The sequence below is a fragment of the Aquarana catesbeiana genome, linkage group LG01 (assembly GCF_042186555.1).
Source record: "Aquarana catesbeiana isolate 2022-GZ linkage group LG01, ASM4218655v1, whole genome shotgun sequence".
Taxonomy (NCBI): Eukaryota; Metazoa; Chordata; class Amphibia; order Anura; family Ranidae; genus Aquarana; species Aquarana catesbeiana.
Genome location: NC_133324.1, coordinates 877363412 through 877389103, shown reverse-complemented (window position 1 = coordinate 877389103; position 25692 = coordinate 877363412). Strand labels below are relative to the sequence as shown.

The following is a 25692-nucleotide window of genomic DNA, read 5'->3' as shown; positions in this document are numbered from 1 at the left end:
TAAGAGCATCCTCACTGTGCACTCCCAACACAGTGATCAAGCTGTCAAAGACAGCTCCAGGTCTCTAATAATGATTGGGAACTGACAAATACAGCTCTGCTGCTTTACCCTGAATCCTCGTAGATTTCACTTCCACTCACTTGCATATTCGTACAGCCTTAGCCAATTACTGGCAGGAAGAATGGCTAGTAGGGGGCTGAGGGGTGTACAACTGGGTTTGGGACCTGGAACAGCAGGGTCCTTATCCTGTGGGTCCTTGTCCTCTGGGCACATAGCCACAGTTTAGAAGAGGCCAGCTGGGTCCCAGCTCCACTTAGAGCTAGGGGACCCATGTCCAGAGCTCCAGAAATCAGTTGAAGGAAGTCCAGAGGATCTAACCTGGGGGCACTCAGTATGGAAGCTGACTGGTACTGCAGGAAAGCATTCAAGTACCCAGGGCACAGTGAGTACAAGCTGAAAAGATCGTAGAGACTGTCCTTGACAACCTTTGGGAAAGCTAATTCAAATTTTTGCCAGCTCAGGTCTTACTTTTGCAATGGAGTCCACTGAGCTGTAGTTCACTAGTCACTAACTTCAAGAGGGTGGCTGCACCCTAAAGAGACAATGCAGTTGGAGAGTGTCCTCTATTACCTTTTGTACTAGTTCTGTAGTATTCCTAGGTTCACCATGCACCCTACCCAAGTTTAATAAACAAAAAAGACACTTTCTGCCTGATTCTCATGAAGAGAGACTGGGAAACGGTGTGCCTGGCTGCTTGCACTTACCTTGGGACAAATAGTGGGACCCATTGGGGGGTCTGTGCGCTACAGGTTTATGGCCGGCTTTAGAAGTATCATCAATGCCCTGATGGTGGAGTATAGGCACACCATGCCTCCATCCAGCGTTCCCAATCAGACAGTGTATTGGCTGGCTTTCCATGATTGTTAGCTTTGATTTCAGAGTTTAACATTTATCTCCATTTGGTTTTGACCCCCCCCCCCCCCCTTTCCACTACATCTACCTTCTTTTTTATCCGTGGACCTCCTGCTCAGTCCAATTCCTTGAATGTGGGGTGTCTTTCCTCCTTGACTGAATGGCAGTTATAATTATTATAATTATTAATGCAGGAATACTAGGCTCCCAGGGGTGTGTACATAACATACTGGGCTCCCAAGTGTATGTACATAATATCCTGGGCTCGCAGAAGTGGTCTGAATGATGTTGGCTGGAATTCAACACTGAAGATCAGTGACAGTATTGGTTGAACTGGATGGACTTGTGTCTTTTTTTCAACCAGGCTAACTATGTAACTATGACAGCAGCTGGGCGGAGTGGACCTTTTTGTAGGGGACAACTTTCTGAATGAAGGCCAAGTAGAAACTATCAATGGGCCCTAGAGTTCTGCTTTAAACTCTATTTTGGCTCTAGGCACCTGTAGAAACTCCTATCTTCTGCTGCTTAAGATATTAATATTATTATTATTATTATAAGTTAGTGTGGGGATGGGGTTCCATGATTCTATTCTATCACATATACTGACCTAGCACAATGCACTGTCTGCTCCGTGGTAATGATGTTCTTCTCCATGTTGCTTCACATTTTCACCTTTCTCCTGAGACATGTTCTACTTTTCCATGTTCTCAGTACTCGGGCGTTTTATGACAGACATTCATGTGCGTTATGCCAACATCTTTCACACAGCTCACTGAGCCCTGATATAGATTTCAGGGGACATTTATCATGCTAGTGTCGGTTGAAAGCTAGGAAAGTTCGGAGCTTTGTCTACATTGTTTTTCCCCAAAGTACGATCTTTTTTTTCTGAAGGGCATGTGTTGATTTATTCACATGTAGATACACAAATGGATGTATGCCGTATTCATAATGCTCAACTGCACACTTAATGCTGTTTTGTAGCAAATCTAATTAGCAAAGTTTCCCATTTAGTATAGTGCAAAAATACAAATATCAACTGTTGTAATTTTTATATTTACTGGTAGTAATGCAGAGAGATGCTCTGTACCTTCTATGTTAACAAACCTTCGGCAGTGGCTAAACTGCCGTCATGTACAGTAAAGTATTGTATACTTCCGCTTGAATTTGTAGGTGTTCTTCCCAGATTTGTCTCCAGCCAGGCTTACATGGGGATGGGGGAGGCATATGGGATTTAATAAACTGAATCAAAAAACTGCACTCAGTGCTTAAAATTACGGTACGTAAGTGGAGTGATGGTACCACTTAGTAATCACCACAGCTGCACTCTATAACATGAAATACCAAACCGCTAATTAAACATCTAGAAAGCTAGTTGCGCTGCGTGATTAAAGCTTATAAAACATACATTGTGTTCATCAAGATACATAAAGTTGTGAAAGCTCCAAAGTTGTAAAAAGATAATAAATTAAGTCCACAAATTAAATCTTGAGACCATTACACCTCATCGGAGAAATTGAGCAACAGAGTGGGTCAATGAACCTGGATCTTCCAAAAAAAAAGCCAAGAGAACGTGTCTCCACTTCTCTTTTCTAGCTTTCCCTTTTCTTCTTACTTTTAGCTATGCTTTTCTCTTTCTCATCACTACTGCTCTGCATTGGCCCTTTCCGGCCTCCTGATTTTAAACTAAATACATGAATGTTGGGCAGTGCTCGAGAAAGCGCTTCTGCCCATTTCATCACAGTTTTGTTTAACGGTATAACAGTTATCCTTTTTCAATTTTATGACCATGGTACTTATTATAAACAGTGCCTTGCTACATTTATTGACCTGTTTATTGTGATTTTCATTATTGCAACTTCCTTACTGTTCTACTGCCAATCTATACATGTATTTATACTTACTTATTTTAGAATACCTATTTCTGTACTTGTCTGAAAACCTGTTAATAAAAATTATATTCAACCTTAAATCTTGAGACCAGGTAAATGGATCCAATCCACAGTGCTCACATCATTCATGAATGTGGCAGCAACAAATTGCGATCAGTGATCCAGCCTCTTACCAGAAAAGACAGACCCCAAGTTCTAGGAGGTCTGACATAGCATGAAAATGTAAAACAGTGGGTCATCCGTTCAAAGGACATCAATGGCACTTCACATCTAGATAAGACTGTATAGTCCTCCTCCTGTAGCTCTAGGTGGCTCAATCAAGAAGAGATACCTCCATTAGTATATTACCATTTCAAATTTAATAAATGAAGATTAAAAAACTACTTACAAATTGCTTATCTTGTAATCATACAAAGCATAAGAAAACGCAGCTGGTGCCAGCTCCAGCAAAGCATGGGTGAGGTCAGTACAAGCTGTGCCCCGCCCCGACGTACGTTTAGTCTAAACAGACGTTGTCAAGGGGATCGGTTTCAAGCTTATCCTTCAGAGGTCTCTCTTCTTGATTGAGCCACCTAGAGATACAGGAGGAGGACTATACAGTCTCATCTTGATGTAGAGTGCCGTTTGATGTCCTTTGATCAGATGACCCATTGTTGTACATCTTCATGCTATGCCAGACCTCCTATACCTTGTCTGTTTTTCTGGTAAGCGGCTGGATGTACACCGGTGGTGGGTTCACTGATCGCAATTTGTTGCTGTCACATTCATGAACGATGGACACTATTTTGTGAGCACTGTGGATTGAATCGGTTTACATGGGCTCAGGATTTAATTTGTGGACTTGATTTGATTTATTATTTTTTCACAACTTTGGATTTTTCACAACTTCATGTATTTTTTATGAACACTATGTTTCTAGATATGGGGTTTAATAGCATGAGATTAGTATGTAGGTTAATAATTTAACAAAAACACCACCTGCCATTGTAGTGTGTCTGCTCCTCCCCCCCCCCCCCAATCAAGCTGACCCCAGAGAACCCTGACATGTTACCTTGTACTCAACATGCATCCTCAGCAAAACTGATCTACACCAGAACAAGGCAACCCTTGTAACCAGGAAGCCTCAATAACAGTACTGGCAAATACCCCACAGGCACCTCCCTACTTTAGGTCCCACCACAACAGCTTGGTATCTTTACTGGGCTTTCCCACCACTCCTCTGTAAAAACTGCAGTCTATTGTTACATAATTCTTTGCTGTACAACCTCCTTTCCATGCAGATTCTTACTTGTTCTCAGAAAAGGTGCCAAAACTAACAAACACCATGAGCAACATTTTTGCAGGCTCGGGACTTTTAGAGGATGGTAAAAGGTAGCAAGCTTAAAACTGAATTGAACTATCGGTATAAATCGGGTAAATACATGCTAGATTCAGCAAAACAAAAATTGTTCAAAATCTTACATTTTGTTTTTCTTTCTAAAGCAGCTATAGCCTGTCCCCTGCCAGCATGCTGCAGAGTGGGACCCTTGCTTTCTGTCGGGAAGCAGTGAGCTCTCTGCAGAGGTACAACATGTTCCCTGCTGAGTCAGAGCCAGAGCGCTCCTGTCAGCAAGAAGCATAAGCTTTGCTGGTTGCAGAGCTATAGGTTCAACTTAAAGGGATTGAAGCAAATGCAAATTTTTTTTTTAAATAACAAACATGTTATTTTTGCTTGATTTGTGCAATTGTTTTGCTCACAGCAGCCTCTATCCTCCTCTTTATGGGTCCCCCTTCTGTGCTCTGGGCTCCTCTCCCCTGTCAAGTGCCCCCATAGCAAGCCACCTGCTATGGGGGCACTTGTGTGTTTTTGCTCCCGAGCCGTCTGTGTGCCCATTGACACACACAGCCTGGCTTGGCCCTGCCCCCTTCTCTCTCACCACTGGCTGTGATTGACAGCAGCAGGAGCCAATGGCTTCCAGTGCTGCCTCTCTGTCCAATAAAGAGAGAGAGAGCTGCTGCTCTAGTGCACAGCGCTAGATTGAGTTCAGGCTCAGGTAAGTATTTAGGGGGGAACTGGGGGTGGGGAGCTGCATGCAAACATTTTTTTTACCCTAATGCATAGAATGCATTAAAGTGTTACTAAACCTAAAAACATTTTTTACCATAATGCATTGCTTGCATTAAGGTAAAAAACTTTTTCAGTGTCCCTGTGCCCCCCCCCCCCTTCCCTGTGTGAAGGGGAAGTGAGGGGAGAAGAGATCAGTGCTGTGCAGGGCTGCATCTTTTCTCCCCTTCTTCTTCGCACTGCATTTGAGCAGCAGCAGCATGAGCCATTGGCTCTTGTTGCTATCAATTAGAGGAAGTGGGGGGGTCGGCCTAAGTCCCACTGTGTAAGTCTATACACCTCAAAAACACACTCCAGATCCGTTCCGGACGCAATTCTGCATGCGCATGTTTTGATGCGTTCCTGTGTGTTTTTTGGTTTGGCGTGTTCGCACAGCCCATGTGCAGAGCCCGCCAGGAAGTCGGCACTGCGCTAATCACAGGCGGTGAGACATTTCCTGACCTCTCCAGCCGCGCATCGGGACAATGTATCACTGCCTGTGATTAGCGCAGCGCAGTGCCGACTTCCTGGCGGGCTCTGCAAGTGGGCTGAGCTCATCCTTACCCACTATACTAGGGTCCAGTGCATTTTTGATGCGTTCCAGTGAGTTTTTAATATGTTTTACTGCGTTCCAGTACATTCCAGTGCAGGAAAAATGCATCATATTCTACTTTTTTTTTCTGGAACCGAAGAGCCCTGGAACTGACTGCACTGGTGTGATCTATGCCATTGGAAACCATATAACCTACTTTCCATGCGTTTTTGATGCAGAACAAAAACGCACTGGACTGCATGTGGTGTAAACTGGCCCTTAGATCTTGTTTACATGAGTGTACTATAGTGCAGTGGTCATCAACCCTGTCCTCAGGGCCCACTAACAGGCCAGAGTTTATGTATTACCTTGGGGAGATGCAGACTAGAATACTGCAATCACTGAGCAGCAAATGATATCACCTGTGATGTATTTCAGTTATCTTGCAAACCTGGCCTGTTAGTGGGCCCTGAGGACAGGGTTGATGACCACTGCTATAGCGGACACCCGTGCCAGGGCTGTGTTTACCCATGTGGGGATTCACAAGTGTTGCATGCATCCCCCAAGCAGGCAGTCCCTTTCATGTCCAATGGGACACAGTGGCTGCAAGGACACAATTGCTGCTCCCATTTTGACTTCTATGCGGGTGCACGGCCTCAAACGCACACTCAAAACCATGATAATAGAACTGCTTGAATGCCCCCCAAACTTTTGTCAGTCGGATCAGCATGTGAAGAGATTGGTGCAAGGATTGGCTTGTCAGGCTCTAGTAGAGTTCACAAAATGGTGACCGTTTGCACACCGACTCCCTGTTGTGTAAATGTGAATGAGATGAGTAAAAGATGGCTTCAGTTCCTGTTCTCCACCAGTAGAGAACTCCCCAGACACGTTTCTCCCTTTTCTGGAACTTATGTAGCGGCCTCTACGATGAAGACCTGAAAAGGGTGAAGCGTGTCTGAGGGGATCTCTACAGGTGGAGAACAGGAAGTGACGCCATCTTTTACCCATCTCATTCTCATTTATGCAACAGGAAGTCTGTGTCTGTGTGCAGACGGTCACCATTTTGTTGCGGTCTACCCAAACACACACTATCTGTGTTTGTGGCTAAGCACCCGCCCCGCACAGATGTCAAATTGGAAAAAGCTGCTGTATCCATGCAACCGCTACGTCCCAATAGCCATGAGTGGGGTAGCTTGCACAGGGATGCCCTCTCACCACCTGTTAAACACCTCTGAAAAGTGGTCCCAGCTTTAATAGCTTTTCATAGGCGCCATCAGTCCCTGCCACACATGTGAATGAGCCCTTAGTCTGTGGCTGCACTGACTTGCTTCCTTTCCCAGTTAGCCCCCCGTTCACATTGACTGACTGCGGCTTTGCAATTGTGCAATTTCAGATGAAGTCGCACAATTTCAAAGCTGAATCTCAGTGCGACTATGGGGTACATTGTACTCCTACCCATTCACCTAAAAAATAGTGTCAAAAATAAAACACATTACACATGTTTTTAAAGTAATTTATTGGGCAGCTCCGGCGTCTCTTCCGATCTCTTCTCTCCTCTCCGGGAGAAGATTTATATGGTTTGTGGCTATTAAGGAAAACATTTAAAGTGGATGTAAACCCAATGTCCTCCTTTCTAAACTACTGTCATAGGGGTTATCTATAAGGGTATACATGCCTCCTGCATGTATCTTTACCTGTCAAATGTCTCCCCTCTGTCTGTTATGAGACCCGAAAAACAGCATATTCTGTGGGTGGGTCTGTTGTCTGGAGCTCGGTGGGTGGAGTCGTGATGTCAGTAGACTCCCCGCCCAACTCTACTTTCACCTTGTCAATATGCATTTTCTCCTGTGTATTTCTAAGGCCGCATTCACACGAGGCGGACTCCGCTTCCACAGAGTCCGCCTCGGTCCGCCGGCTCAGCGAGAAATCTCTCCGTTGATCTCCGCTGAGCCGGCGGATGACAGGTCCCTCTCTGCTCACTGAGCGGGGAGGGGCTTGTCAAGCGCCGCTGCCGCCTATGGAGGGATCGGACGAAAACAGACAGCATGTCCGTTTTCATCAGATCTAACCCGATCTGCCAGCGACGGATCCGGACGTAGGGCCATCCGTCTGCTTTCAGCGGATCAGACTGGGTCGGATGTCAGTGGACATGTCTCCGCTGACATCCGTTGCTCCATAGGCTAACATGGAGCGCCCATTCAGGTCCGTTGTCAAAACTGACAGGCGGACCTGAACAGTCCGATCGTGTGAAAGGGGCCTTATACTGAACTTCTGCTATGATCTCTAACATCCAGTGAAAAGACAGGAAAGTAACCACATGACTTCAGCATGCCAAATCATGCTGAGGTGTGGAACAGCCAATCCTTGCAGAGCTGCTGAAGAAATGAGTGGGAGGGAATTAAAAAATAATGCATGTCTTAGGCTAGTGTACGAGATATGTAAATCACCTGTCACTCACAGCAAGGGGGAGGATTTGACAAAGTTTTTCAACGTTTGTCAAGTTTTATCTCACTGAACAATAAAAGAGGATTGCTCAGAGATGGATTAACTCTGTGTGGCAAGACTGGGCTAAAATGATAGGAAATCTTATACTCTACATTATGACATAAAAAAAAAAAAAAAAATGGCGTTTACATCCACTTTAAATGAGATGTTTTTGTGCTCAGAATTAGCTTTTAAAGCAAATCTATCAGTTATATATAAATAAAGGCCACTAAGAATTTGTACAGTTATCACACAATAACATTTTTCATGATGCCACACCCGAAAGTGCCAAAAGTAGCGTATGTACTACTTTTTAAAATTGGTGTGGCACCGTAAAGTCGACGTTGCACCGTTTTGAACAGTTCAGTTGCCGGCAATAGGATGCGACTTGTCATGCGATTTGACCAGTAAAATCGCATGACAATTCGCTCCAATGTGAACGGGGGGCTAAAAGTCCTCTCCACAATTTTGGTGTTCTAACCATTCCCCACTCTGTTCAAAATAGAAAAGTTTATTCTACAGAGATACTTTGCCTATAAATCCAACTTCCACTTTCCATAAAGCTTCTTAAAAAAAAAAACAGATTAATAGGAATACCTGCACTCATCCTTTCCTCTTTGATCTTGAACAAAATAATGCATGTTCTTGTCAAAGCGAATAATTTGTGTTCTCGTCAGTGGAAATCAATAAGTAATTTTCTGCCGTTCTCTTTCATGGGTGGTTGGGCAGAGCTGCTCTTACAATGCGAATATTTACATTGCGGCTTTCAAGTGAGTCTTATGGTTCCATATTTGAGCCTTTGATTGGAATTTAATGGCCCCGCGCTTTTTATCTTATTGCTGTAGTGGCAGACTGAAATTGAAAATGCCATCACAGTTTTGTCTGCTGTCATTTGCTACGTGAGGTCACAATAAATTCTCATTATATGAGCAGGTAACCAAATCACTTAGAGACTTTCACCTGCGGTAACCCCTTTTACCATATTATCTACACACAGCTTGGCACGTAAAGGCAATCGATCACAACTGGGCTTATGCAAGAATATGGCCTTAAAGCTGAAAATCAAGCAAATTTAAAAGACGGAGATGAATGCTGCTCTGTATTCATGCATATATCAATAAAATGTATTTTTTTTTAAATGCAAGTACCTGAATTTGATCTGATTTCAACCAGATTTAGTCCCTGTACCAGCAGAGCTCAGACTGGGAGAGGAAGAATCAGCACAATTAGCCAATCAGTTATTTTGCCGACAAGCAGTATATAATTACAGGGATGCATGGTTCCTATTGCTCCCGATGCCCAAGGCATGCAGTGCCGGGCTGGTAGTTGTTTTTAACATTTAGCCCCACTGCAAGCAAGCAGCAGGGTTTGTTTGCCAGCAGAAGGCATTCGGGCAGCTGTGTGCCTGAATACTTCCACACATCCCAGTAAAGTGCCCCTAACTTTTCCTCTATGTATCCCATGCTCCCCTTGCCCATCTGCAGGCTGGGACTGGCATAGTGGGTGCCGTCAGTTACAGGGGAAGGAGGAGAGTGGACAGACGGGTAACAGTGTAATGCAATCTACATTACATTACATTCATTGGAGCACAGAGAAGACATGCAAGGTCTTTTAGACCCTGCATGTCTCATTAAAGAGAACTTGCCACCAAAAAAAAACACATCACATAGGTGGCTTTTTGTCCCCTATGTGACAGTAAAATCAAAGGAGGGGGGGGGGTTTGTGTGCACACCGCATACCCGGCATTAGAGCGGGAGAGCGCGTTGAGTCAACATCGGAAGAAGAACAGAGGGAGAAGACAGCAAGGAAGATCGGGCAAAAGAGCGAGAAGACAGCGGAGGAGACCCGGCAGAAGACAGCGGACAGAGGGAGAAGAACCGGAGAGAGAGCGGAGAAGAACCGGAGAGGGGAGAAGAACCAACAGAGGCAGAAGATGTCAGCGCAGGACACAGAAGAGCCAGAGAGGGGAGAAGAGATCAGAAGAGATGCCGGAGCTGCCTAATAAATTACTTTAAAAACATGTGTAATGTGTTTTATTTTTGACACTTCCTTTTTAGGTGAATGGGTAGGGGTACAACGTACCCCATACTCATTCACATAGGGTGGGGGAAGGGAACTGGTGGCCCTCTTGTTAAACCAATGGCCAGGGTTGTTGGGAAGAGCTTGCTCATCCCCACCCCCTTTCCTGACCTGCCAGGCTGTGTGCTCAGATAAGGGTCTGGTATGGATTTTGGGGGGGGGGGGGCATGCCGTTTTTCGGCAGGGGGGTTCCCCTTAAAATCCATACCAGACCGAAGGGCCTGGTATGTTCTTGGAGGGGGAACCCATGCCGTTTTTTTTTTTTAATTTGGTGTGGAGTGCCCCTTGAAGATTATCAGAGCACAAGTCACATGCCAAAGTCAGATCAGTCAAGACGGCGATCCGACTTTGATCCGACTTCAGTGACATTCAATGGGCTGAAGTAGGATCAAAGTCGGACCAAAGTAGTGCAGGGAGCATTTTCAAAGTCGGACCGACTTGTGTCGGACCAGTTAAGACGGCTCCCATAGGGAAACATTGATTTTCATACATCATGAGCTCCCAATGTCGGAGTGTTTGTGGTACCAGTGTGAACCTGGCCTGATACACACACTAATTACAAGCAAACAGATCACAGGTGAGGATGGTTACCTTTAATAGCCATTCAAACCCCTTTGTGTCCACTTGTGTGCATGTTATTAGGCCAAAATCACCAGGGTCATTTGGGTAGTTTCTGCTGTCATTATGATTTAAAAAGAGTAAACACAGTTAATTGATACTAAATGGCTTCAGATAAACACTAACCATGAGTGAAAGAAAAATTTTTGCATTCTCATTCATATTCTCTGAAAAATGGCCAAGAAAGCATAAATTCTGCCAGGGTGTGTAAACTTATGAGCACAATTGTATATGAGAAAAAAAAAATTGCGCGCGCGGGGGGGGTTTGGGGGGGTTTGATGCTGGTTGGGTGCAAGTAGCTGGTCTTGCCTAGGGTGCAGAATGGTCTAACACTGGCACTGGCCATATATAGATTTATATAGATGTAGACATATATATAATATATATATTTCTTAACTTGCATGTAAAGGGTCTTAACAACACTCAAAGAGTCCATAACTAACGGGAATAAACAAAAGCAGGACGGAAGTTGCCAAGAATTGCCAAATACCTGAGAGATTAGGGTACGAAAAGCTGTTAAGTCACTGTACACCCATCAGCAGGTCCATGTAGTATGGACTTTTTCAAGATCAGAAATATCTTCAGCCACTAGTGTCTCCATTGCAGCTCCCTTGTATATATTTTTGTTAATGTGTTAATGTTACTATTTGCCTGGAGGTCCTCTTTAAAGTTGAACTTCCAGAATAAGCACATATTGCCCAAATACAAGAGTCATGTGTATTCTTACTTGAATCTTGGTGTGGTTTGCGTAATTCTTCTAGATCTGTGCAGTATTCCATTGTGAAATGTTGCCTCTGTGCAGGAGCTTCCTGTAATAAAGACCAGTCACTGCTGCTCTCTCTCCTTGTGCAGTGTGACTGGTCTCGTCTCCGCCCCCTCCTGTAGTTTTCTGCAGGCAGCTTGTAGTGGGTGGAGCCTGTTGGATCCCTTCTACAGCTCTGCACAGGCCATTTACAGCACAGTGATGATGTCACTGCTACTTTTACAAGGCAATATCTGGGTTTGCAAAGGCGTTTGGTACACACTGAGAAGATTTCTATGGTTTATGGCTATTGAGGAAAATATTTAAATGAGTTGTTTTTGTGCCCAGAATTAGCTTTTAAAGCAAATCTATCAGTTATATATAAATAAAGGCCACTAAGAATTTGTACAGTTATCACAAAATAACATTTTTCATGATACTGTTCCTTTTCATCTTTTTGTAAATCCCACAAGGGTCTCTACTCATGGAGTACAAAGTGAAGATCTTCAGTGGTTAAGCACTGCTAGAGCACTATGATTACTTGCTATGGTGATACGTTTTGGTGCAATGCATTGCCTGGTTTGTTCAGTGTGTTGTGTTTTTATGCTGCTTTTGCTGTTATGTATGTTTAATTTGTCCTGTAATTCTGCTTTTTACAGTCCAGAGCTGTTGTCTCTGCTTCTCCTGGAGGTGTGACGTTCCAGAAATGTGCAACAGTGAGTGTCAATGCCTGTAATAATATGCAAAAGTTTTGACAAGCATGAGAAAAATACACTATGGCCTTGGTCCAAATGATGTAATGTTCAGGAGTATTACCCCACCCAGGAGCGTCAGATGTTGCGTGCATAAGTCTACATCCAGGGGTGTACGTTTATACCCATATACCTGTTTACACAAGTACCAGTGCATATCCGCATACAGCTATTGACTTCTTTGGTGGGGAAATACGCCTGAATTTTACCTCATAAGGTCCCAGGCGCTAATGTGAATGAGGCCTTATAGACCAAAATCTTGGATTTATGATCACTACTAGTGTTGGGCGAGCGGTTTGGACTGAGCATAAGTTTGGCCCGAACATCGCTCGTTTGGGGAAGACACGAATTTGTGTGGTGCTCGGCGGGATGTTTGGCCGCCGAGCACTACACAGTGCAGCTGGCAACAGGCTTCCCCACTGACTGCTGAATGAAAAAAAAAAAAAAACATTGCTGACAATAGAAAAATGTGAAAAAATAACAAAGTGGGGCTACCCCCTCCCCCCAATCCATACCAGGCCCTTTGGGTCTGGTATGGATTTTAAAGGGAACTCCACATCAAAATTATAGAAAATGGCGTGCCCCCCCCCCCAAACTCCATACCTGACTCTTAACCAAGCATGCAGCCTGGCAGGCCAGAAAAGAGGCGGGGGGGGAAAAGCGAGCGCCCCCCCCGAACCATACCAGGCCACATGCCCTCAACATGGGGGTACCCCAAAGCACCTTGTCCCCATTTTGATGGGGAAAAGGGCCTCCTCCCCACCCTAGGTTGTGGTTGTTGGGATTTGTGGGCAGGGGGTTTATTGGAATCTGGAAGCCTCCTTTAACCACTTAAGGACCGCCTCACGCCGATGTACGTCGGCAAGGCGGCACGGGCAGGCAGAATCACGTACATACACGTGATCTGCCTCCCGCGGGTGGGGGGTCCGTTCGGACCCCCCCCAGGTGCCCGAGGCGGTCCTCTTTTGTCCCCCGTCGATCGGAGGTGAGGGGGAGGCCATCCATTCATGGCCCCCCCCTCGCGATCGCCGCCGGCCAATCAGATAATTTCCTTTGCTTCTGTATGCTAAACAGCAGCAAAGGAAATGATGTAATCTCTCCTCAGCTCGGTATTTTCCGTTCCGGCGCCGAGGAGAGAAGACTGCACTGTGAGTGAAAACAAACACACAGTAGAACATGCCAGGCACACAAAACACCCCCCTTTACCCCCCGATCACCCCCCAATCACCCCCCCCCCCCGTCACACTGACACCAAGCAGTGTTTTTTTTTTTTTCTGATTACAGCATGGTGTCAGTTTGTGACAGTTAGAAGTGGTAGGGCAGTTAGTGTTAGCCCCCTTTAGGTCTAGGGTACCCCCCTAACCCCCCCTAATAAAGTTTTAACCCCTTGATCACCCCCCGTAGCCAGTGTCGCTAAGCGATCATTTTTCTGATCGCTGTATTAGTGTCACTGGTGACGCTAGTTAGGGAGGTAAATATTTAGGTTCGCCGTCAGCGTTTTATAGCGACAGGGACCCCCATATACTATCTAATAAATGTTTTAACCCCTTGATTGCCCCCTAGTTAACCCTTTCACCAGTGATCACCGTATAACTGTTACGGGTTAGTTTGTTTATTTTTTATAGTGTCAGGGCACCCGCCGTTTATTACCGAATAAAGGTTTAGCCCCCTCATCACCCAGCGGTGATATGCGTCGCCCCAGGCAGCGTCAAGTTAGCGCCAGTACCGCTAACACCCACGCACGCACCGTACACCTCCCTTAGTGATATAGTATCTGATCGGATCAATATCTGATCCGATCAGATCTATACTAGCGTCCCCAGCAGTTTAGGGTTCCCAAAAACGCAGTGTTAGCGGGATCAGCCCAGATACCTGCTAGCACCTGCGTTTTGCCCCTCCGCCCGGCCCAGCCCACCCAAGTGCAGTATCGATCGATCGCTGTCACTTACAAAACACTAAACGCATAACTGCAGCGCTCACAGAGTCAGGCCTGATCCCTGCGATCGCTAACAGTTTTTTTTGGTAGCGCTTTGGTGAACTGGCAAGCACCAGCGGCCTAGTACACCCCGGTCGTAGTCAAACCAGCACTGCAGTAACACTTGGTGATGTGGCGAGTCCCATAAGTGCAGTTCAAGCTGGTGAGGTGGCAAGCACAAGTAGTGTCCCGCTGCCACCAAGAAGAAGACAAACACAGGCCCGTCGTGCCCATAGTGCCCTTCCTGCTGCATTCGCCAATTCTAATTGGGAACCCACCACTTCTGCAGCGCCCGTACTTCCCCCATTCACATCCCCAACCAAATGCAGTCGGCTGCATGAGAGGCATTTTCTTTATGTCCTCCCGAGTACCCCTACCCAGCGAACCCCCCCAAAAAAGATGTTGTGTCTGCAGCAAGCGCGGATATAGGCGTGACACCCGCTATTATTGTCCCTCCTGTCCTGACAATCCTGGTCTTTGCATTGGTGAATGTTTTGAACGCTACCATTCACTAGTTGAGTATTAGCGTAGGGTACAGCATTGCACAGACTAGGACACACTTTCACAGGGTCTCCCAAGATGCCATCGCATTTTGAGAGACCCGAACCTGGAACCGGTTACAGTTATAAAACTTAGTTACAAAAAAAAGTGTAAATATATATATATATATATATATATATATATATACCGTATTTATTGGCGTATAACACGCACCCCAAGTTTAGGAGGGAATTTTAAGGAAAAAAACTTTTAGGAGGAAAGTTTAAGGAAAAAAAACTTGCATTTAAATGCCCATCAATGCAGCGTTATCGGTGTCCATCTGCAGCCTTGTCAGTGCATCCTTGCCCCAGTGTCCAGTGCAGCCTTGTCAGTGCAGCTTTGCCCCAGTGCAGAATTGTCAGTGCAGCCTTGTCAGTGCAGCCATGTCCCCAGTGGTCAGTGCAGCCTTGTCCCCAGTGCAGCCATGTCCCCAGTGGTCAGTGCAGCCTTGTCCCCAGTGCAGCCATGTCCCCAGTGGTCAGTGCAGCCTTGTCCCCAACATACACCGCCGCCGACATACACAAGTTACACTGTGTATTTTTAAATATGGCGCCGCTGAGTTCGGAGGGACTCGGGGGCGCTCGTTCAGCTGAACGAGCGCCGCCGAGAACACAGTGACTGGGCGGAGCCGAGATACACATAGCCGAGGGTTCTCGGCTCTTCTCGGCGCCGTTCACAGTCACGCCCAGTCCCTATGATGGACATAACAGAGGTCCAATGGCGGGACTGGGCGGGACTGTGAACGGCACCGAGAAGAGCCGAGAACCCTCGGCTATGTGTATCTCGGCTCTGCCCAGTCACTGTGTTCTCGGCGGCGCTCGTTCAGCTGAACGAGCACCCCCGAGTCCCTCCGAACTCTGCGGCGCCATATTTAAAAATACACGCTATGTGAATGTCGGCGGCGATCGCGGCGATCACTCCGATAGTTCACAAAATAGCGGGGATCGACGTATAACACGCACCCACGATTTTCCCCTGATTTTAAGGGGAAAAAAGTGCGTGTTATACGCCGATAAATACGGTATATATATATATATATATATATATATATATATATATATATATATATATATATATATATATATATCATTTTTAAAAAATAGTTGTATTATTGTTCTCTCTCTCTCTATTCTCTCTCTATTGTTCTGCTCTTTTTTACTGTATTCTATTCTGCAATGTTTTATTGTTATTATGTTTTATCATGTTTGCTTTTCAGGTATGCAATTTTTTATACTTTACCGTTTACTGTGTTTTATTGTTAACCATTTTTTGGTCTTCAGGTACGCCATTCACGACTTTGAGTGGTTATACCAGAATGATGCCTGCAGGTTTAGGTATCATCTTGGTATCATTCTTTTCAGCCAGCGGTCGGCTTTCATGTAAAAGCAATCCTAGCGGCTAACTAGCCTCTAGACTGCTTTTACAAGCAGTGGGAGGTAATGCCCCCCCCCCGTCTTCCATGTTTTTCTCTGGCTGTCCTGTCTCAATAGGGAACCTGAGAATGCAGCCGGTGATTCAGCCAGCTGACCATAGAGCTGATCAGAGACCAGAGTGGCTCCAAACATCTCTATGGCCTAAGAAACCAGAAGCTACGAGCATTTCATGACTTAGATTTCGCTGGATGTAAACAGCGCCAATGGGAAATTGGGAAAGCATTTTATCACACCGATCTTGGTGTGGTCAGATGCTTTGAGGGCAGAGGAGAGATCAAAAAAGAGTACCTGTCACTACCTATTGCTATCATGGGGGATATTTACATTCCCTGAGATAACAATAAAAATGATAAAAAAAAAAAAAATTAAAGGAACAGTTTAAAAATAAGATAAAAAAGCAAAAAAATAAGAAAGGAAAAAAAAGCACCCCTGTCCCCCTCTGCTCTCGCGCAAAGGCGAACGCAAGCGTCGGTCTGGCGCCAAATGTAAACAGCAATTGCACCATGCATGTGAGGTGTCACCGCGAACGTCAGATCGAAGGCAGTAATTTTAGCAGTAGACCTCCTCTGTAAATCCAAAGTGGTAACCTGTAAAGGCTTTTAAGGGCTTTTAAAAATGTATTTAGTTTGTCGCCACTGCACGTTTGTGTGCAATTTTAAATCATGTCATGTTTGGTATCCATGTACTCGGCCTAAGATGATCATCTTTTTTATCTCATCAAACATTTGGGCAATATAGTGTGTTTTAGTGCATTAAAATTTAAAAAAGTGTGTTTTTTCCCCAAAAAATGCATTTGAAAAATCGCTGCGCAAATACTGTGTGAAAAAAAAAAATGAAACACCCACCATTTAAATCTGTAGGGCATTTGCTTTAAAAAAATATATAATGTTTGGGGGTTCAAAGTAATTTTCTTGCAAAAAAAAATAATTTTTTCATGTAAACAAAAAGTGTCAGAAAGGGCTTTGTCTTCAAGTGGTTAGAAGAGTGGGTGATGTGTGACATAAGCTTCTAAATGTTGTGCATAAAATGCCAGGACAGTTCAAAACCCCCCCAAATGACCCCATTTTGGAAAGTAGACACCCCAAGCTATTTGCTGAGAGTCATGTCGAGTCCATGGAATATTTTATATTGTGACACAAGTTGCGGGAAAGAGACACATTTTTTTTTTTTTTTTTGCACAAAGTTGTCACTAAATGATATATTGCTCAAACATGCCATGGGAATATGTGAAATTACACCCCAAAATACATTCTGTTGCTTCTCCTAAGTACGGGCATACCACATGCGTGAGACTTTTTGGGAGCCTAGCCGCGTACGGGACCCCGAAAACCAAGCACTGCCTTCAGGCTTTCTAAGGGCGTTTTTTTCAAATTTTTGATTTCACTCTTCACTGCCTATCACAGTCTCGGAGGCCATGGAATGCCCAGGTGGCACAACCCCCCCCCCAAATGACCCCATTTTGGAAAGTAGACACCCCAAGCTATTTGCTGAGAGGTATAGTGAGTATTTTGCAGACCTCACTTTTTGTCACAAAGTTTTGAAAATTGAAAAAAGAAAAAAAAAAATTTTTTTCTTGTCTTTCTTTATTTTCAAAAACAAATGAGAGCTGCAAAATACTCACCATGCCTCTCAGCAAATAGCTTGGGGTGTCTACTTTCCAAAACGGGGTCATTTGGGGGGGTTTTGTGCCACCTGGGCATTCCATGGCCTCCGAAACTGTGATAGGTAGTGAAGAGTGAAATCAAAAATTTACACCCTTAGAAATCCTGAAGGCGGTGATTGGTTTTCGGGACCCCGTACGCAGCTAGGCTCCCAAAAAGTCCCACACATGTGGTATCCTCATACTCAGGAGAAGCAGCTAAATGTATTTTGGGGTGCAATTCCACATATGCCCATGGCCTGTGTGAGCAATATATCATTTAGTGACAACTTTGTGCAAAAAAAAAAAATTTGTCACTTTCCCGCAACTTGTGTCAAAATATAAAATATTCCATGGACTCAACATGCCTCTCAGCAAATAGCTTGGGGTGTCTACTTTCCAAAATGGGGTCATTTGGGGGGGGGGGTTTGTGCCATCTGGGCATTTTATGGCCTTCAAAACTGTGATAGGTAGTGAGGAGTGAAATCAAAAATGTACGCCCTTAGAAATCCTAAAGGCGGTGATTGGTTTTCGGGGCCCCGTACGCGGCTAGGCTCCAAAAAAGTCCCAAACATGTGGTATCCCCGTACTCAGGAGAAGCAGCTGAATGTATTTTGGGGTGCAATTCCACATATGCCCATGGCCCGTGTGAGCAATATATCATTTAGTGACAACTTTTTGTAATTTTTTTTTTTTTGTTGTCATTATTCAATCACTTGGGACAAAAAAAAAATTAATATTCAATGGGCTCAACATGCCTCTCAGCAATTTCCTTGGGGTGTCTACTTTCCAAAATGGGGTCATTTGGGGGGGGTTTGTACTGCCCTGCCATTTTAGCACCTCAAGAAATGACATAGGCAGTCATAAACTAAAAGCTGTGTAAATTCCAGAAAATGTACCCTAGCTTGTAGACGCTATAACTTTTGCGCAAACCAATAAATATACGCTTATTGACATTTTTTTTACCAAAGACATGTGGCCGAATACATTTTGGCCTAAATGTATGACTAAAATTGAGTTTATTGGATTTTTTTTATAACAAAAAGTAGAAAATATCATTTTTTTAAAAAAATTTCGGTCTTTTTTCGTTTATAGCGCAAAAAATAAAAACCGCAGAGGTGATCAAATACCATCAAAAGAAAGCTCTATTTGTGGGAAGAAAAGGACGCAAATTTCGTTTGGGTACAGCATTGCATGATTGCGCAATTAGCAGTTAAAGCGACACAGTGCCAAATTGGAAAAAGTCCTCTGGTCCCTAGGCAGCATAATGGTCCGGGGCTGAAGTGGTTAACAGATCGTGGCCCCCCATGTGAATGAGTATGGGGAACATTGTATTAACCAAAAAAAAGTGTCAAAAATAAATAAAAACACTACAATACCCCCCTCCCCCCATGCAGATCCATCACCACCGCCGGACCCGAAAAAAAAAAAAGAAGCTCCGCCCGCATCAAAGGCTAAACGCCGACTGCTTGCTAAGCGGTTTGACAGTTCTTAAGTAAGGGGCGGAGCCACCTGGTGATGTCAACTGGTGGTACCGACCCATGTGCCTTCCCCGACCCAGCATGCACTGATCGGTGATGTCACATGGGGCAGTGCTACCAGGTGGCATTGCCAGGTGGCTCCGCCCCTTACTTATTTAAGAACTGTCAGATGGCAGAGCAGGCAGTCGGTGGTTAGCCTTCGTCTTTTTTTTTTTTTCAGGGCTGATGGTGGGGTCATCATCGTGATTGATGATGGATCTAGATCGGGGACATTGTTTTTTTTTATTTTTAATAAAGGAAAAAAAAAAGTCTGTGTTTGTTTTATTTATTTTTTTACACTTTTTTGGTGAATGTAGGGGTACATTGTGCCCCATATTCATTCACATGGGGGGGGATCTGGGGGCCCCCTTGTTAAAGTGGGCTTTCAGATTCCGATAAACCCCCTACCCACAGACCCCCACAGCTCAGTATTGATGGGCAAGGTTGGAGACAAGGTACTGTGGGGTGGGGGGGGCTTTGCCCCATGTTGCCCCCCCATTTTGAAGACATGTGGCCTGGTATGTTTCAGGAAGGGGGTGCTCGCTCTGCATGCTCGGATAAGGGTCTGGTATGGATTTTTTTTTAATCTCTGGGGTTCTCCTTAAAATCCATACCAGACCCAAAGGGACCCCCACACCATTTTTTTTTTACATTTTTCTATTGCCGGAAATGGTATTGTATTGCCGGAAATTTAAATATTATTTTTTTTCTTTATATATGTCAGTTTTTTGCTGCAGCAGGTTCTATACATGGTACAGATGCGCCACTTTACAGACAGACTAAGGGGACCCCCAGGCACTATATTTAAAGGAATTTTTCATTTTTATTGTTTCACTTTAAGCATCCGTAAATTTACTGCTCACAATCTTTTAAAAAAAAATGTTTTGCATTGATACATGTCCCCCAGGGCAGTAACCAGGTCCCCATACACTTTTCTTTCTTGAACATCACGGGACACAGAGCCACAGTAATTACTGATGGGTTATATAGGTATCACTGGTGATTGGACACTGGCACACCCTATCAGGAAGTTCAACCCCCTATATAATCCCTCCCCCTTGCAGGGATACCTCAGTTTTTACGCCAGTGTCTTAGGTGATGGACGTGTAAAGATGTCCTGTGCTGAGCTCCAAAGGGAATATCCTAAGATCCTATACTGGGGCAAGCCAGGCGAACCTGATCCATTCAAAGTGTCTTTTCATGGCCGAATTGAATGGTACCCGGGCCTCGTGTCCGAAGAAACGAGGTTTTACCCGTAATGCTTCTCTTTTTAGAGAGCTGGACCCCGCAGATCAGAAAATGGCTTTAAACTTCCTAATTTCTGGCGAGGTGCTTTACGGTCCCAGAACTGTTGGATCCCCCTACTGATGGGGGCCCCAGTCTCTGACGGTTTTTTCAAACGGAGCCCACCGTGAGAGGTGAAGATTGGGTCTGTGTAAACAGCACCCTGCGGCTGGATAAGGTAAGAGGAGATTCCACAGAATTTTTGAGTTCTAGTGGCTTTTCTCCTTTAAGGTAAATGCATGCTATGCCTATTGTGACCACCGGGGGCTGCCAAGAGCACAAACCTGCACATGCTGACTCTGTCTCAGGTGTTGTAATCGCTGATTATGTCCCAGCGTCTCAAGCAGGCTGCAAACAGGTAAGGTGGAAGGGGGGATTTCTCATGTTTGAATGTTCCCCCCCAGGCTAGAGAGGGGCCACAGGGGTCTAGAAAGTGGTTATACCACCCGGGCTCTGCGGCCTAATGGCCACCATCTCTGAAGATAGCCATTCAGGCAGATCTTGTTACCAGCCTCCCTCCTTCCCCCCCCATCCCCAGCCTTTCTCCAGAAGCATGACAGGAGAGTCGGCAGTGCGGGAAGCGCTCGTTTTTTTCAAAACTCGAGGGGGGGGGCGGTAGAGGAGGGGGCGGGACGTCAGCACAGAGTGCTTAGACTCCCACTCAGGCCAGCTGCAGGCTATTAAAGGCACTCTGTACAGGTGCACTCAGCCTTCTGAGAGACACAGAGCTGACGGTCGCATGTAAGGTGGGACACAGGCATTCTCCTAGGCAGCATTTACTGAAGTAACACCAGACTGAGCATTGGGTAGCAAGGCTTTTAGCCAGACTACATCGCTCAGCGGGCAGTGTTCATTTGTATACCTCACACCTTGTTGCTTTGCACTATGGGTAGAAGAGGTTCAAGCACCCCAGGAACCAGAGACACTAGGGGATCTCGTTCAGGTTCTTAGGGCCCCCTGTCGGCAGCATCCTCCCCCCCTAAAGATGGGCCAGGGACGGCTAGCCGGGGAGAGCCATCGGGGTCAGGGGCTACACCTGCCTCTGGCACTTCAGCCCCTGTATATATTACACAAGAGGTTTTTTCCTCAACCATTAATGGTCTAGAGGAAAGATTAATGGCCGTGATTACGTCTTCACTCAGTGGAAGAAAACGCACTAGGCTTTTCTCTGTTCCCCAAGACCCTCAGACAGAGGAGCTCTGGGATAAAGGAGATGAATCCCTTTCAGAGGATCGGGATGGGACGGATGATTCCTCTTCGGGGGAATCAGGTGGAGAGGGACCCTCTGCGACTTCCCAAGAGGAGAAAGTCTTAGTGCAGATCCTCAGTGGATTGGTCCGCTCCACATTTAAGTTGCCCATACCTGAAACTGCTAAGGAATCCTCTTCTGCTTTGGGGTCACTGAAACCTTTCCAAGCAGCACATGCTTTTCCTGTTCATACTTTACTTGAAAAGCTCATTTATTCTGAGTGGGATCACCCAGACAAACGTTTTTTTCTGCCGAGAAAGTTTTCAACACTTTATCCGATGGAAGGAAAGTTTATTAAAATGTGGGGAATACCGGCTATTGATGCCGCCATTTCCTCCGTAAATAATAGCCTGACTTGTCCTGTAGACAATGCTCAGATGCTCAGGGATCCTGTAGATAAGTGGATGGAATCCCTATTGAAGGATGTTTTCTCCTTAGCAGGATCAGTGGCCCAACCTGCAGTAGCAGCAATTGGAGTCTGTCAATACTTAAGAGACCATGTTAAGCAGGTCATCAAAGTATTACCTGAACAGCAGGCCCAGGGGTTTGCTAACCTTCCAGCGGCCTTATGCTTTGTGGTTGACGCCATTAGAGATTCTATCGTGCAAACCTCCCGTCTTTCACTGGGGTTGGTGCATATACGTAGAATCCTATGGTTGAAAAATTGGTCAGCCGAAGCACCATGTAAGAAGCTACTGGCTGGGTTTCCATTTCGTGGTGCAAGTTTGTTTGGAGAGGACTTGGATAACTATATCAAGAGAATCTCTTGTGGGAAAAGCACTCTCTTACCTGTCAAGAAGAAGAGTAAGCGTCCCTCTTTCAAACGGACTCTTTCCCCAGCGCCGGGGGCTTCAGCCTCCAGGCAGTCTCGACGGCCGCCTCCATCGGGGTCCAGAGACAAGAGTCAACCCCAGGGACAAAAGAAGTCCTGGGGAAAGAAGCCTACTAGGCAAAACACTAAGACCTCTGCATGAGGGGGCGCCCCCGCTCACTCGAGTGGGGGGAAGACTGCGACAGTTCTCAGAGCTCTGGCACGAGGACTTCCAGGACAGATGGGTAGTCTCCACGGTAACCTTAGGGTACAAGCTGGAGTTTCAGGAATTCCCTTCTCCTCGGTTCCTCAGATCACATGTTCCCAGAGACCCAGAGAAGAAGCAGTCGCTCCTTCTAGCGTTAGAGCGACTTTTGTCGCAGGAGGTCATTATGATAGTTCCCGCAAAGGACCAGGGATTGGGCTTCTATTCCAACCTTTTTACGGTCCAAAAGCCAAATGGGGATGTCAGGCCCATTTTGGACTTAAGGGATCTGAACCGATTCCTAAGGATTCAATCCTTCCGCATGGAATCAATTCGAACAGTAGTTCCCACCCTGCAGGGAGGAGAATTTCTGGCATCAATAGACATCAGAGATGCATATCTGCATGTGCCCATTTTTCCTGCTCATCAGAAGTTTCTGCGCTTCGAGGTAGGAGGGCGCCATTTCCAGTTTGTGGCTCTGCCTTTCGGGATAGCCTCTGCACCTCGAGTGTTCACAAAGATCTTGGCTCCTCCTCTGGCCAGATTAAGGGCTCAGGGTATAGCTGTCATAGCATACCTAGACGACCTGCTCTTGATAGACCGGTCGGTAGCCTCTTTGAATGGAAACTTGAGGACCACGGTCAGGTATCTAGAACACCTGGGTTGGATCCTCAACTTAGAAAAGTCTTTCCTAAAACCAGTAAGAAGACTGGAGTATTTAGGTCTGATTATAGATACAAGCCAGGAGAAAATATTTCTACCCCAGGCAAAGATCACTGCTTTGAGAGAGCTGATTCTGACAGTAAGGACCAAGAAGGGTCCCTCAGTCCGCCTTTGTATGAGGCTACTAGGGAAGATGGTGTCTTCATTCGAAGCAGTTCCCTATGCTCAGTTTCACTCAAGAATGCTGCAACACAGTATTCTGTCGACCTGGAACAAGAAGGTTCAGGCATTAGACTTTCCGATGCACCTGTCGCATGCGGTGCGTCAGAGCCTCAATTGGTGGCTCATACCCGAAAACCTGCAGAAGGGGAAATCCTTTCTACCGGTTACCTGGACGGTGGTAACAACAGATGCCAGTCTGTCAGGTTGGGGAGCAGTTCTGGAACAGGCTGTGGTCCAAGGGGTATGGTCCAAGACAGAGAGGACCTTACCCATCAACATTCTGGAGATCCGGGCGATACATCTAGCTCTAAAGGCCTGGACTATCAGGCTACAGGGTTGTCCGGTCAGGATCCAGTCCGACAATGCCACAGCAGTGGCTTATGTCAATCATCAGGGAGGCACCCGGAGCCGAGCTGCTCAAAAAGAGGTGAACCAGATCTTAGTCTGGGCAGAGATGCATGTGCCATGCATATCGTCAGTTTTCATCCCGGGAATAGAGAATTGGCAGGCGGACTATCTAAGTCGCCAGCAGTTACTTCCAGGGGAATGGTCTCTGCATCCCGACGTTATTTGGGCCATATGCCAAAGATGGGGGGTTCCAGATGTAGATCTCTTTGCATCCCGATTCAACAAAAAGATAGACAGATTTGTGGCAAGGACAAAAGATCCTCTTGCATGCGGGACGGATGCGTTGGTGATTCCGTGGCATCGGTTCTCACTGATTTACGCATTCCCGCCTATTCTGCTACTACCACGACTCCTTCGCAGGATCAGGCAGGAAAGGAAGTCGGTACTTCTGGTGGCCCCCGCTTGGCCCAGAAGGACTTGGTATGCAGAAATAGTAAGGATGACGGTAGGTTCCCCGTGGACACTACCGGAACGCCCAGACCTGTTATCTCAAGGTCCAGTGTTCCATCCTGCCTTACAAACGCTAAATTTGACGGTTTGGCTATTGAGACCCACGTTCTGAAGAGTCATGGGCTCTCAGGTCCTGTCATATCTACCTTGATTAATGCAAGGAAGCCAGCTTCCAGGATGATTTATCATAGAGTCTGGAAGGCTTATATAACCTGGTGTGAATCCAGAGGTTGGCATCCCAGGAAATATGTCATAGGTAGAATCCTTGATTTTCTACAGATGGGATTAGAGATGAAGCTGGCCTTGAGTACCATCAAGGACCAGGTCTCTGCTTTATCAGTATTATTTCAGCGGCCACTTGCTTCGCATTCTTTGGTCCGAAACTTTATGCAGGGAGTGATGCGTCTTAATCCTCCGGTTAAAGCGCCCCTAAACCCCTGGGACTTGAATTTGGTCCTGGCTGTGTTACAGAAACGGCCTTTTGAACCAATAAGTCAGATTCCTTTGGTCTTGTTGACAAGGAAATTAATTTTTCTGGTGGCCATCTCTTCTGCTAGAAGAGTATCAGAATTAGCAGCTCTTTCCTGTAAGGAGCCTTATTTGATTATACACAAGGATAGAGTGGTACTACGCCCTCATCCTAGTTTTTTACCGAAGGTGGTTTCTGATTTTCATTTAAACCAAGACATTGTTCTACCTTCCTTTTTTTCCAGATCCCTGTTCTCCGGAAGAGAGATCTCTACATTCGTTGGATGTAGTAAGAGCAGTTAAGGCCTATCTAGGGGCAACTACTCAGATCCGCAAGACGGATGTTTTGTTTTTGCTGCCAGAGGGTCCCAATAGAGGACAGGCAGCGTCAAAAGCTACCATTTCTTAATGGATTCGACAGTTGATCATTCAAGCTTACGGTTTGAAACAGAAGATTCCTCCGTTTCAGATCAGGGCACATTCCACAAGGGCTATTGGTGCTTCTTGGGCAGTGCATCACCGGGCCTCTATGGCTCAAATCTGCAAGGCCGCAACCTGGTCTTCAGTTCATACATTCACCAGATTCTATCAGGTGGATGTGAGAAGGCATGAGGATATCGCCTTTGGGCGTAGTGTGCTGCAGGCAGCGGTACAGGGTCCTCAGGTCTGATTGCACCCTACTTGGTCGTGGTTCCCCCCCCTCAGGTAGCATTCCTCTGGGACATCCCATCAGT

The 25692-nt window shown here is 45.8% G+C and overlaps 1 protein-coding gene across 1 annotated transcript in view; it reads left to right on the top strand.

Moving 5' to 3' along the window:
* Positions 1-25692, top strand: part of EVC2 (EvC ciliary complex subunit 2) — a 321014-nt gene that overhangs the window by 33922 nt on the left and 261400 nt on the right. Inside the window, exon 4 of the mRNA XM_073610268.1 lies at positions 11999-12055. Coding sequence (XP_073466369.1) covers positions 11999-12055 — 57 coding nt within the window. The remainder of the gene's footprint in view (positions 1-11998; positions 12056-25692) is intronic.